At 40.2% G+C, this 14532-nt stretch overlaps 1 protein-coding gene across 16 annotated transcripts in view; it reads left to right on the forward strand.

The window, feature by feature from the left end:
• mast4 (microtubule associated serine/threonine kinase family member 4) overlaps positions 1 to 7652 on the forward strand; it is an 84441-nt gene extending 76789 nt beyond the window's left edge. For 14 of the 16 annotated variants that reach the window (XM_034895588.1, XM_034895591.1, XM_034895593.1 and 11 more), the window contains 3 exons: positions 555 to 739; positions 838 to 4531; positions 4635 to 7652. In XM_034895588.1, the coding sequence (XP_034751479.1) occupies positions 555 to 739; positions 838 to 4531; positions 4635 to 4659 (3904 nt within the window). In that variant the 3' untranslated portion in view covers positions 4660 to 7652. The other 2 variants (XM_034895594.1, XM_034895599.1) reach the window with 2 other exon arrangements.
• The last annotated feature ends 6880 nt before the right edge of the window (positions 7653 to 14532 follow it).

Below are 14532 nucleotides of genomic sequence, written 5' to 3' on the forward strand. Positions count from 1 at the left end.
CTAGATAACACTGAGGGAGTTTTGAATGTGAGTCGCTACAGGATCAAGGATTAAAGGAGACTGGACATGTGTAGGATAATGTGAGAAAAGCAAATAATGTAATAATATAGAAAAATTGTAGGCAACATTGTACCTATAACAAACATTTCTTAGGTATAAGAAGTGAAGTAAAAACCAAAAGGAGCATGTTTATGTTAAGTCATAATGCAACTCCAACTCATTTTTGTTTGTTTTGTGAACTGCAAAATATTTAATTCTTGCAACTACAACTGCTAAAAGCAATTACGGAAATATTTCATTACAAAAAATGAAAGGAACCTGATATCTGTGGATAGACTCATAATATGACAGCAGAGTTTACATTAACAAATGTTTGGTTCCTGCGTCTCTAGTTGTGAGTAATTGAAGGTTGTTTTAGTAGTACTTTTAAGTAGTACTAATGTCCCTTATTGGCAGTTATTATACTCTATAGTTGTGTGGTTGTATTGTTTTATAAAGACTTTCAAAAACAGGCAAATGAGTTTGGACTAATTTTTTACTTTGCTTTTTTCCAGGCGCCGCTCCCTTTTCAGGCGTTTCGCCATGCAGCCCTCTCCTCTCCTGCACACAAGCCGCAGTTTCTCCTCTCTCAACCATTCTCTTTCATCTGGTGAGAGTCACCCTGGCTCCCCCACCCACAGTCTCTCCCCTCTTTCCCCTACTGCTACCTTCCGCCACACACCAGACTTCACCCAGTCAGGTGGAGATTTTAACTAAGAAATTGTACAGCTTCATTTCATTTCATATATAATTTATTAAATTACCTAAAAGTCATTTATTTGTCTTTTTTACTTCCAGGTGGCAACTCCTCACAGAGTAGCTCCCCCAGCTCCAGTGCTCCAAACTCCCCTGCAGGCTCAGGCCACATTCGTCCCAGCACCCTCCAGGGCCTGGGCCCCAAGCTCCCAGGTCAAAGGCTTCGCCAGGGGCGCCGCAAGTCTGCCAGCAGCATTCCCCTTTCTCCTTTGGCCCGCACACCTTCACCAACCCCCCAGCCAACATCTCCTCAGCGCTCACCCTCTCCCCTTCTCGGTGGGCACCCTGTTGCCATTTCCAAGACGAACCAAGCCTTCCCAGCTAAGATACATTCCCCACCCTCAATTGTACGTCATATTGTGCGCCCCAAAAGTGCTGAGCCACCTCGCTCTCCCCTGCTAAAACGTGTCCAGTCTGAAGAGAAGCTGTCCCCCTCTTACACAGGCGATAAGAAGCACCTGTGTCCCAGAAAACACAGCCTGGAGGTGACCCAAGAGGAGGTGCACGATGAGGAACTGAGGCCTGCGGAGCGGGATTACACCATCTTGCAGAGTGTGGAAGAAACATTCTGTGAGCCACTGGCAATCAACCGTATTCGACCTGTTGAGCAGGGCTGCCTAAAGAGGCCCGTCAGTCGCAAGATGGGCCGACAAGAGTCTGTTGAGGAGCTCGACAAGGAAAAGCTTAAGTCTAAGATGATTGTAAAGAGACAGGACTGGTCAGAGAGGAGGGAGTCTCTACAGAAACAAGATGCCCTGCGTGAATCTGACTCATCCCCTTTTTGTGGTGATGACAGGGAGGAAACTTTTCTGGTTCGTGGCCAAAACAAAACCCAGAGCATCCCAGACTCTGGCCTTAAGGAGGTCAAAGCTGCTAGCACAACCCTCAAAGATGTGCTATATAAGAAACTTAACACACGTGTCTCTGAGGGCATTGCTGAAACATCTGGCAGCTGCTGTGAAAGTGACGGAGGACTCAGATCAACACTCTGCTCTATTCAACAGGAGTGGCAGCACACCAGACAGAGTAAAGATACCATGAAGCCAGAAAGATTGGACTTCAAAGCTCCCAACATTGAATTCACTAGGAAGAGGTTGTCGTTTGAAGAACGTGAAGACTGCATGTGTCGGTTGTCCTCCGGCATCCACGAGAACCTGCACTTTGGCTCCACCAGGTCTAAGAGCCTCCAGCTTGACACGGCCATTTCTCATGAGCACATGAAAGCAGGGCTGGGAAGTGTACACTCCAGCCCAGAAGGTCTGTCTCCCAAGCTTTTCTCCAGTAGAGGAGAGAGCGCTGTGGAAAAACTCCAGCTCATCTCCTCTGCAGAGTCTCCGCTTCGAAAGACATCTTCTGAATATAAACTTGAAGGACGTCACGTCTCCTCTCTCAAACCTCTGGAAGGCACCCTAGATATTGGTCTGCTCTCAGGGCCCAGAGTCTCAAAAACAGAAACCTGTTTATCTAAAATGGCGGAAAACACAAGTGACTGTGTTGCTTTGAGTCCTCCAATTTGGCTCCAGACCCCTGCAGAGAGACAAATAACCATCCCCCAACTTAAAACTACAGACAAGCTCAAGAGCCCCCTGACTTTTTCTACAAGCCCTGAAGCTGTTTCTTATCTAAATAGCATTGTTGCCTCCAAAGATCAGTCAAATAATGCTGCCACAGAGGTGAAAATCAGTACAAGTAGTGAGAAAACACAGGATAGGCATTGTGAATCAGTAAAGGCTCAAACCAGTAAAGTAGAGGCCTCAAGCTTTACTGTAAAACAAGAGAGCAGGACGGGTATGAAGTCCACTTCCTCACTGGCTCATGATCACAGAGGCCCTCGACACAGCTCCCACTTCTCCTCCTGTGGAAAAACACCCTCCATACGGGAAGTCAGCAATGAAGATCAGGAGGATGAAGTAGAGCAGGAAGTCACACCATACACTACATTACCAAATAGCAACAGCTGCAAGACAGTAGTCTCTTTGACTTCAGCAGAGCTGGAGGTGCACAATAAAACTGCAGAGACTCCGTCTACAGCTGCCAGCGAACTATTACCTGTGTCGCTGAAGCAGAGTATAAACTGTGGTTTGGATACAGGTCAGCATCAGAGCTGTGAGAGAAAAACAGTTACTGCACAGAGCTCAAATCTGACTTCTGTTACTGAAGTGACTGTACAGAACAACTTTTCATCTGTACGCGTTTCAGAGACCAAGCTTTCTAAACAGCAGCCGTTGACCATCTGTTCTTCAAATACAGAAACGCAGGTTTCCATCACATCTGCTTCTGTGCACAAAAATGAAACCTGCAGTTTAAAATTAGAAGAGCAGGACTGCTCGGAAAGATCTCTTCGTAACGGTGTGCCATCTAACAGTTTAGCTGTGAAAGTGGTCATTGATAAAGGCAGCTCAGGCTCAAAGAAGGACGTCAACACATGTGTTGCATGTGCAAAAGTGGAGGAAATCCCAAAAGTGGAGCAGAAGAGAGACCTTTCTACAGCAAACGTGGTTGCCTCATTAAATAATGTTACAGTGAGCATAAATAAAAAGGATGATGCTGTTGTTGCAATAGAGAGTTGTAGCGTGTTACTGCAGAAAAAAGAGGATCCCATCTCACCAAAGACAAAGAATAAAGACATTGTGAAACATTCAGAGCAGCAATTAAAAAACTCTCCAGCTGAAAAAGCACAACACAAGTCATCTGATTCAGAATACTTCACCAATAAAAAAGATGAAACAGTTGTCAGTGTGAAAGAAAACTCTGCAAAACAGAAATGTTCATCCTCCGCAACTGCAAATGAAAATATTTGGATTCCCAAAAGTAAGTCAAGGCCTGACCCACAACCTGTACCACACACTGCTGTGAAGACAGAGACAAAAACAGTTGAAGTGAAATCTCCCAGTGTGGCTTCTCCCGTCCCAACAGCCAAGGGCAGTCCAAATTCAAAACAAAAAGATCTTTCTAAAGAATCTGCACTCACCACTTCAACCATCCAAATAACCCATCACCCTAAATTGAGAGAAGCCTCGTTGCCATCCAAGCGGGAGGAATCGGTGCCGCTGACACATTCTACTACTTCTGACGTGAAGCAAAGAGAATCCCAGCTCAAAAGCTCTGTAGCAACCTCAGCTCATACAGTTAAGGAAAACACAGACTCAAAGCTCAAATCACCCCCTCCTAAAACTGCCCCTTCACCATCAACTCTAAAAACTTCTGTAGCTCTAACGCCTGTTATTAAACAAAGTCTTGATGCCAGACATAAAGACCCCTCACCCAAAAATCAAGCCCCAGTTAGAAACCACCATGGCTCAAAACCAAAAGAAGTTGCTTTACCTCTTTCTGCACCTCAACATCTGCTGCCATCAGATGTTCCCTCCCAGCGCGATCCTCCACCAGTGCTGCCAAAACCTGCAGTGAAAAAAGAAACCCCAAGCAATGTAGTCCTCTCAGGCAGGATCTCCAGCTGTGCACCCCAGGAGACTGTTGTCAAGGTATCCAGGGAAAACCCCAAGTCTGAAACGCTCAAGCCGGACAGTCACAAGGGTCCGGATACCAGAACCACTACCCCTGATAAACAGGTGTCGTCCAGCAAGAAGGAGCCAGCTGAGAGGAATAAAAAAGAGGCTGTTCAAGAGGTCACGTCGGCACAGAAAAACACAAAAAACGCATCTAGAGCTGCTGCCGCTGACAGAGACACTGGCAAGAAGCAGCAGAAGGAGTCGCCACGTAGTTCTAGTAACAAAAAGTAAGGAGGGAAGTTAAAAGAATATCTGACATTGTTGCTCCAGGAAATCCACATGTAATATGATAGAAAATTGTTTGTGCAAACATCATCATTTTTTTTTGAGGACCGGGCAAGCTGTTACATGCTAATAGAGGTGTGCGTGTTTGTTTGTGTGTGTGTGTGGGGGAGGGGGGGTCTGAATGTAGGCAATCATATGCTGATAATTTCTGGTAATTTTTACATCAAGATGAATGTTTGGAAGTTTTGTTTCTGCTTTGTGCAATCAGTATGTCGGAGGCAGCCGGGAGAAGCCTTACACAGGTGGTGATGTACTGTACAGTCAGTGCCATAAGTCATTTTAAATTGCACTCTTACTTATAAACTCGGAGGACCTAAAGTCTTTTAATGCAGAAGACCACTCAATTTTGCACAGCAATTCAGTTCAGTATAATCCGATTATTGTTATGTTGGGGTTTTGTGCAGTGGTACACAGAGGGAATGTCCTGTGCTTTTCACCTTAAACTTAACCTAAAATCTTCTCACGGTTTGAGAAATCCTAAATTAGTGAAGGGGCCTTAAAATCATGGGAAATAAAAACTTGCTGTTCTTAGCAAGGTGTGGTGTTGATTCACATTCCTCTGACATCTGTACATATATTTTTGATTTTTATGCAATATGGTGTAAATATGATAACACTGTAAAACTGGGATTCATGGGCTTCCATGATTGTCGTTTGTATTATATGTATAGTTTTTGCAATGTCATTTGTTTGTATGCTCAATATTAAGAGTATCTGCTTGATAACTCTGGTCTAAAGTAAGCTACTGTGATGTATCCCGTCAAAGGCATCCTCTTCTTTTTGACTTTTAACATGTTTTCACATGTTTCAAAAGTAACTTGTCAAGAGAGAAGAAAAAAGGGGGTAACTGGACTTTTCTAAAAATGTAGCATTACCGTATATAAGAAAACTGTGAGGGCTGCCAGCATTTCCCAAGAATGCCTTTATTGTTGATGTGTTTGCTGGCTGGCCACGGTTTAAAGTGATAGAACACTTTTAAAGTGAGGTTGTATGAGTCGGCGTATTACTTACAGTAGATGGTTGTCAGCACGCCCCCAGGTTGGAGACACTGGAAGCTAAGCAGTGTAGTGCTGTGTACAGGGAGAGAAGCAAGATGGATTTAAGACACCTAAAAAAAGGACCACCTAACAAAATCAATATTATTTAACTGTACACTATATTTAGAATATTTTTAGTGCTTTACCTTGCCGTCAAACAGCGCCTGTGCAGCTGAAGCTGTCTTGTCACTGTCTTCCAATCCGCAGGACTCCTTTGACAAAAGCACTAATCGTACTACTGTAGTTGCTGGTCTACTGCTGCCTTGATCAGTTAGTTTGTGTTTTAGTTTTTTGTGTTTTTAGACTACTTTTAGAAAACTAACAAATTAACCATTCAAGAAAGCGGTAGACCAGCAACTCCTGTGTTCTGTTAGGTAAAACTTTTTTTTGTCAAAGAAGTCTGGTAGCTTTGAAAAGACCACAGATGTATACGACAGCTTCAATTCACCCGATGTTAAGGGAGGGAAAGCAGGGAAAGTAAGGTTGTAATATAATGCTCTTTTTAGGTGTCTTTAATAAAATGTTTTGCCATGTGGCCCTGTCCACTGCTTAGCTCCTGTTTTGGGACTCCTCACCCATTTACTGTAACTTATACACTGACATGGATAAGTAACTCATGCAACCCCACTTCAAAACATCCAAACTATCCCTTTAGAGAGTGTACAATATGAACTATTGTGTTTGATTTATGAGGTGAACCAGATGTTCTGTTTGCCAAGAATTACTGCAGTAGGTTTCTGAAGGCTTCGGGCATCACCCTGGTTATGGCCACGTCTGTACAGAGACGTCTGATATAAGATCAATCGTATGCGTAAGATAAGGTAACAAGTACCCAGAGAGCTTCACCAACTGGGTTTCAATGTCAGGTTTTAGGTCTCGGTGGTGTTTAAATCGTGTGTGTGAGTGTTTTGATGTTTTAAAGGACTCTTCATAATGAGCAGCAACTAGCTTAAAGCTTCACTTGGATAAGAATTTCATACAATGAATCCTGATAATTCGCATTGCATAGGTCATGTGCACAACACACATTTGATGTTAAATACTTACTATACATATAGGCTGTCATATATCTGCATTCACCTTTTGCAACTTACTCCCACACACCCAGGTGTTTTGTATATTGTAGATGCCTTTAAATTGCAAACCCTAAATGACAACCAGGAGGTAGCCTAGTACATTAGGTAAATAATGCAGTATTTTCTCTGTTGTGCTGGCTATGTAAAAACAATAGTCTTGTCAACTACGTATACTCTTATGTTGATGAGTTAAACATGACGCAGAACAACGTTGTTCTAAATAGCATACTGTATCCCAGAAGGAAACTGAAACCTGAGATTGGTTGCAGAGATTTTAATGTTAAAGGAATCTGATGTTTACTCGCATTAGATGCGTTAATGTATTGTTAAAGTAATGTGAGAGAACAAATGCACCTTAATGTTTGCTAATATTTAGTTCAAATGGTGAGAAGAAGAGGGAGATTAGAACTGTAAATGGTTATGAATTCCCCTCTCATCCTGACTTCAAATTTAAATGAATCACAGAATTTTATTTGAACAAATTGAACTCCCCCTCACACACACACACACACACATACCTTTTCCCCTTTGACAACTCAAAGCACATTCAATGTTTGTTTACAAAGCATCATGGATGTATATTTTGTATATTGTTGATTTGCCAAATCTATGTTCTGTGTCAAAGATGATGTTGTTTCTAGTAGTGAGACTTTGCTCCCTGCCTCCAGGATGTTTAATAAGAACATTTGTTTGTGCTGTAATCAATGTCTTTTCACATGTCAGGTTCTTCTTTCTCTTTTCAGCTGTTCTTCCTTTCTCTGTGCAAAACTAGTATTAGATGAACATGCTTTCTATGGTTTGTCTTTTAGAATATGTGCAATAAAAGTGTTTTGAGTTTTGTATTTTGCCCAAGGAAAGCTCTATGGATGTCATAGATGTTGTATATTAAAACAGATATTTATACTTCTAATGTTGCGTAATACTGAAAATAAAATGGAATTCTAAATTAATCTTTCCAGTCCTCTTTTGATACATGGCATGGTCCGCTTAGATTTACCTAGATTTGATATTTTGTCAAATGAAATTGTCTACCAAACAAAGATCAATAATAACTTTAATTTAAAAGTCCATAATTTATAAATGACATAATTTTTAATCATGCAGCGTTTTTGGCCAAGTAACACGTGTGAACACATACAACGAATTTTACTCAGTGTTTTTGTGTTTCACACAGAGAAAGATATACGGCGAAGAGAAACAGCAGGCCGAACAAAGGTAAACAATTAACTACAATAAACATGTGACTACTGTGTACAGATATAAATTTAAATTGTACAGAAAGAATCATGTCATTTTGTACTAATATGCAACAAAAAAATTAAATGTATTCTTTAATTAAGATTTCATTACGATTTAAATTCTCAAGTTTGCCTTTAATAAATACCAAATACACAGTTCCATTTAGGGAAATCTCTAGGAAATTTCTTTCTAGGAATACTTGTAAGAAAAAAAAAAAAATCAAAGCATTACCCAAATGATTTCCACTGAAATCTGAGCCTCACTGAGGTTCCTAGAAGTTCCAGAGGGCTGATGGATTTATTATCGGCATCGAGACGATAACATGTCTCAAAGGTTTGGTGGTGCAGTGTACTGCCAACGGGGGGCAGTATTCTTCCATCTGTGTGGTGCAGCGCTTACTGCTCAAACGCCCACTGTTACACAACATCTAAAATAGAAATACAGAGAACAGTTGTGATGTAGAGTACGTATCCTCCCAAGATTAGAACAAATCTGAAAAAGCTCCATATAGATACTTACCTTTATACAGATTAGTAGTTGACACTTCCAAAGTAATACACAGGATACGTATCTGCATTACTGCGGTGTACTTTGAAGTAAAACTCTTAATATTCATGAGTAGAAATTGTATTCCTGTAAAAATGTACTTATACTGATTATATTGCAGGTGCATTATGTGAAAACTGGAATATATGTTAATATCTTTGGTTTGATCATATAAACCTCATAGAATTCCTGTTGATGCCCAAGTAACTGTATTTAAAAGCATGATTACAGTGTTAATAATACAGATGCATCAGTGTTCACACAGACTGGTTACTAAGCATAATTATTACATAGATGAATGAATCCTCTTAGGGTTTGGGAATGGGTGTAACAGTTGAGAGAGGAGGGGTGTTGCAGCGGCGAGAAGCTTCTTGGGCAAAAAACAACATTGTGACTAATTTGTTACCATTAATTAGCCGTATGTTTCAGATTTAAGTTGTATGTAAGCGGGGGAGGAATGCCTGTCTCATGTTTCAGCGCAGCTGTAGGCTTGTATTTTCATTGGACATATTTTAATTTGTGCGTGTCAAAAATATAACCATGTTCCTCTAATCTATGGACTTATGTCAAAATACCAATTGTCCACATAATTTATCTCACCTCCTAAGAGCCTTTGAAGCATGACAATATATTCCCTCTGTTGCCACCTTTCATTGGAGTGGATCATGGTCTCATGTGGAAGTTTTCAGCTGGTCCACCGCATGAACACTACCCCTCAACATTCACCCTTTTTATATTTCACTTAAAAATTAAAGTGTTATTGCAAAAATAATGGATTGTGAGGATAATGAAATCTATCTTCATTGTCCATCTGAAAGCTTCCAGAGGGTGGATGCTGGCTGGTTTGTAATCTATTTTAGAAAGACTGATCAATACTAATGATGTGACCTGTGTGCATTGTAATCAATACGGTGTGTGCATATGTGTACACAGAGACACATGTGCACATTGTGGAGAGAACCAGCCAGAGAGAAACAAAACAAGGGGGCTAGCTTATGTTTAGCAGGTTAAATGATTTCCATGTTCACTATCTTAGTTTAGCTTGTTAGCATGCTAACATTTGCTAATTAGCCCTAGACACAAAGCACAGTTGAGGGTGCTGGGATTGCACTTTATTCTGCACGTATTTGGTTGTTGGACAAATTAACATTTTGACCTGTTGGAGGTGCTAGATGAAAAGTTAAGAGATCACCAAAGTGAGTTGGATTCATCCTCTGGACACCCTGAATGTCAATTTCCACGACTCTTAAACCAAAAGTGTTACCATCAATGTGGCGCTAGAGAAAAAAAATCACTGGAGTCACTAGAAATCCTCCTCTGGGGACCATGATTGTCTGTGTTAAAATATGTGCCTATCCATGTTATAGACGCAGAGATATTTTACTGGATAAGTGACTATTTTGACATGCTGGTGGCACCACAGGAGAAAGAGGGGATCACCAAAGTAATTAAGATTCATCCTCTGGGTACCATGAATGTCCGCACCAAATGTCATCCATTAGTTGTCAAGGACATTTCAACATAAAGTTAAAATGCCAACCACACACTGGTGCCACAGGGCAAAGTCAGGGGATCTTTAAAGTCGACAGGCTTCCCCCCCTCTGGGGACCATGATTGTTGGTACCAGATTTCATGCCAATCCATGTCATAGTTGTTGTATGGGGATTTTGTATTTAATTCTGGACCAGTGTTAGACCAACAATGTTGACAGCATGTACTGTAGCTGTGGTGAATCTAACATCCGATTTTTCTCTTGTATGCGTCTTTAAGACGTTTGTGGTATTTAGACAACAAGAGAGAAAAGTGAATCTCATAAATAAAGAAGTAGAGACGTTAGAATCTGTGGTGGGAAGATTGCTTGTTCCTGTAGACACATGCAATCTCAAATACACAGATAAATCCACTCTGGCCTGTATTAACTCTTGCTGCTGGAATTTGTTCAAGTACATTCTGTGACTTGGGGGGAAGCCAAACTCCAGCCCAGCTCTCATATCTCATGTTGCAACTAATGGCTTCTGGCCGAGTTTTAGTCCTCAAGCCACAGGCCCACTGCACACACGGGGAGAGGCGAGCTTATTTTGTACCAGAAGGTTCAAGCTCATGTTAGAAATGTATGAAAAACTACTACTTTAGTGTTATGCTTTCTGTTTTCACTTTTTGTATTGTTACGTCTTCTTCCCTGCAAAACCTTTTTTTTAAAGGTTTTCCTGACTTGAGTTCCACTTTCCTGGCTTTTGCTCATTAAAGCTGCTGTAAGACATGTAATATTGTGGTTATAATTAAAACATACTTCAGCTGCTTGCTTAAGTAGGAGAAAATGCAGACACAGTAAAAACATCCTTGATGATTATGCAACTGTTCAAACTGTCATGTACATATGACCTACGGCTAACCAGTCCACTGTGTGACTTATTTACTGTTTGTAACATACTTCACTGTGTTGACAAATTCCTTTCTGCAAATTCATATCAATGATGCAATGTAAACACAAGGAAAAGTGTGTGTTGGTGTGGGTGGATGGATGAACGGACGGCAGCTGGTTGAGTGTGGGCGAGTGAAAGTACACAATATCGAGACTGTCTTGAATACCAATAACGGATTATTTTCAGAATTCATGGAATTGCTCGTCGTGTTAAAACGATAAAATAAACACTCGATTATAACTAAATCTCATGATGAAATGCTCCGTTCAAAATAGATTCTGTGACCTTGTAAGCTTCTTTAGACACTCCTTGTGTGGCACAAAAAAACAAAGAGCATGTTGATTAAAACCTTCAAGGCCTGTATAGTTACAGCGAAATGAGAGGATGATGATGATGCATGACTGCCTGATATTGTGGTTTTAGTGTATGCTGCTAAATGGTGGGTGTATACCAACTACCTATGTAATGTATACAAAAAAATGTGCTTGTGTCACTAGTTTAGTTGTTAGTTATATAATGACATCATCTCTGTAAACAGACATGTGATATTGCTGTTTGTTTTGTATGTGTGGACTAGAGGTGCTGCAGGAAAGAAGAAACCTGCCAGACCTCTGTGAATCACATTAAATCCCATTCACATTTGACTTTTTATTGTTAATCATTCAATCATTCCCGAAGATTTTCTCACAGCTGAAAGAAAAATCTGAATCGATGCAACAGAACCGGGCATATCTTTTTCTTTTATTTATTCCATGCATTCTCCTTCTTCAAAGCTAGCTGCCCATATTACCCACAATGCAGCCCGAGCGCTGCAAGTTCTGTTGGAGATTGGAGATGTTATGCTTCTAGCAGCTAATGTAGCCTCGAGCCGCTAGCCTCTAATAGAGAAGAAGAGCTACAGAGGACTGGTAAACACTTCTTTCTCCAAACCCTCAGATTGATTTTTTTTTTACTTTCAAACTTGTAGTCTTCAGTCCCAACCAATGCTGACTCAAGGGACATCATTTGAGGAAGATTATTGGACATGCAGCGCCTTCCGGAGCCACAAAAGGCTTCAAGTAACTATTTTCAAATTTGCAGAAGTACTCCCTAATACCTGTAAAATCAGTTTGATTTACTCGTACTAGCTTTTTAAAGAGCTTTCAACAACATCACACAGTCTTCATTAGTGAATTAAAGTGAGCTCAGTTGTCATGGATTTAGGTCAACTCTTAGATTGTTAGATGCGTTTTAAAGCTACCTCAAATGCTAGTTAGTGTAACGCAAGTTAAACCGAGCTTAAAGAGCTGTGTGTTGAGCTCTCTGTTTTAGATTTAGAACGAGGGAGTCGCACATGCGCAGTACCTAGGTAAGGACTACTAGCCAGTCAGAAGCAGAGTATGAGTTATGAGCTAGACGAGCATTATAACGTGTTACAAAGTGAAGCGCATTCGTCACAGAAGTTAAGGCTGGACTACAACAGAGCTGTTAGGAGCAGTTTGTGAACAGTGTTCTCTGTTGGAGATGGTAAGTCCCTTTGGGGGGGGACTTTGGACTTTTTCACTTTGGAAGCAAACAAAAAAAGATATACAACACAACAAATGGAACGGAAAATGTCAAAACCCATAATAGGAGCACTTTAAAGTTACTCTGTGGAGTGTTTGACCCCCAGTAGTGAGTCTCTGGTTATATGGCTCTCAGATGATCAACAAGTTTATATTCTGCTTGGACAATCATCACATGCTGCTTTATTTCTGTTAGTCATTCATCATGATTAGATGTGAACTTTGCCTCTTACACAACTCTTGTGTCAGGACATCGTTGTTTGAAATGGCAAGAAGAGAGGCGCACAAGGCAGTCGTTTTAAATAGGCTGGTTGTGTTTTATAGATTTGTTCCTTTTTAAATCTCGGTTAAATAATTGGGACATTGCGTAACATCAAATTACTGCAATCTGTAATTGCAATAAAAAGAAACCAAATTGCAAGCTTGTCTGTGACTATCAAGGACAAGTGGGTTTAGTGAATGGATGGATGGGTAAAAAAAAAAAGGGTTTTCATTCAGGCCAAGCATAACTCTAACCAAACTTTAAATGACCTTTGAGTAGTGGTGTAAAATAACTGAGTACATTTACTCAAGTACTGTATTATAAAATTTGCTATACTGAAATGATTTATTCAGCCTGAGTACATTTGCTTTGGGAACTTTAGTTATATTTTGATGCTAAAACCTTTGTGTACTTTTAATTAAAGATTAAATAATCAAACAATCGTAGACTCCACCTTTAAGTAAAAACATGTAGCAGGACTTTTATTTGTAACAGAGTATCTCCCACTGTGATGTTGCAACTTTAACTAATGTAAAAGATCTGAATACTTCTTCCACTGCAGACTTTGAGTGACATTTGAAACAGGAGGTGTTAGAAATGTAATAATGCATAGATGTATTTGCAGTAAAGTGTTTCTTCTCTCAGCATTTCTCCAAAACTGAATATTACAAACATCATCAGGACAGCAAGTTTGATAAATGATAGCAGAAGGATACAGACAAATACACATGTAAGTGTACTTTAAGTTATGTGCAACATCAAACTGCTGGTTTTGTGAGTAAATAACTTCATGTACAGCTGAAGGATTATTGCTCTTCTCTGGATCTGTTCATTTGCTGTTATAGCTACACGTACCTGTGGAGGGGAAAAGATTAAAGGTGGAGAAGGAAGAGGGACGGCGGTTGAAGAAGATATATATAGAAGATAAATATACATATGAAAGAGGATGAAGAAGTGGATGGGGGAGGAGAAGATCCCTCAGCCAGACGCAGGTCTGTGGTCAGGCTCAGGAGAGTGACACAACGCCGGTGTGGTCCCACATAGAGCGCATTATTGAGCGTCTGAGAGGAATTTAAGCTTCAGGGCTTAACACAGATCAGGCGCTGAATCTCCGCCTCAGGAGAGCAGGACCGGATTCTATGCCACCATTATGAAAGCAGCTGCACATGCTGGGGGAGACACACTAATATTTTCTCAAATGAAAGCAGTATATCTAAACCACTGACAGTAGGACATACTATATATTGATTACTACACTGGAGAGGCACAATTAAAGTACAATTAAGCACAAGTTTTTTCTATTTTTATGCTTTTTTTATAATACATTTCAATGTATGGGCAATATTCTACTTTTTACTATACTACATTTATCTTTATTATTATTACTAGTTGATTAAGAATTTACATTTTAAAGTTGTTAAATTTGTCTCCATCTCAAATATTACAACATTAAAGTGGTACTTTAACATTAAAGAGTAATTTCAACAGTGACTGTTAAGACTAGGCTGTCTACAGAGGGGAGAGCTGCAGTTATTTGATTGATTTTGAAGAATTTAATTTGAGTCCCATGACTGTAGAAAAGTGAGCAAATGGCTGCAGTGTTCTGCAAAAGGGGAACATCCTACAAGAACCAGAATGCCTTGTCCAGCAAATGAAACTACAAAATGCGTTCTTTGTCCATGCCTTCTAGAATGAAACACAAAAGTCTCATATGACAATAAAGGTCTATTATTTCTAAAGACTTCCCTTACTTTTGATATATTAATAACATTTTGCTGATTATGGCTCTTTAATTTAACTACAGCAAGAATTCAAA

Source organism: Etheostoma cragini, chromosome 16, assembly GCF_013103735.1.
Source record: "Etheostoma cragini isolate CJK2018 chromosome 16, CSU_Ecrag_1.0, whole genome shotgun sequence".
NCBI lineage: Eukaryota > Metazoa > Chordata > Actinopteri > Perciformes > Percidae > Etheostoma > Etheostoma cragini.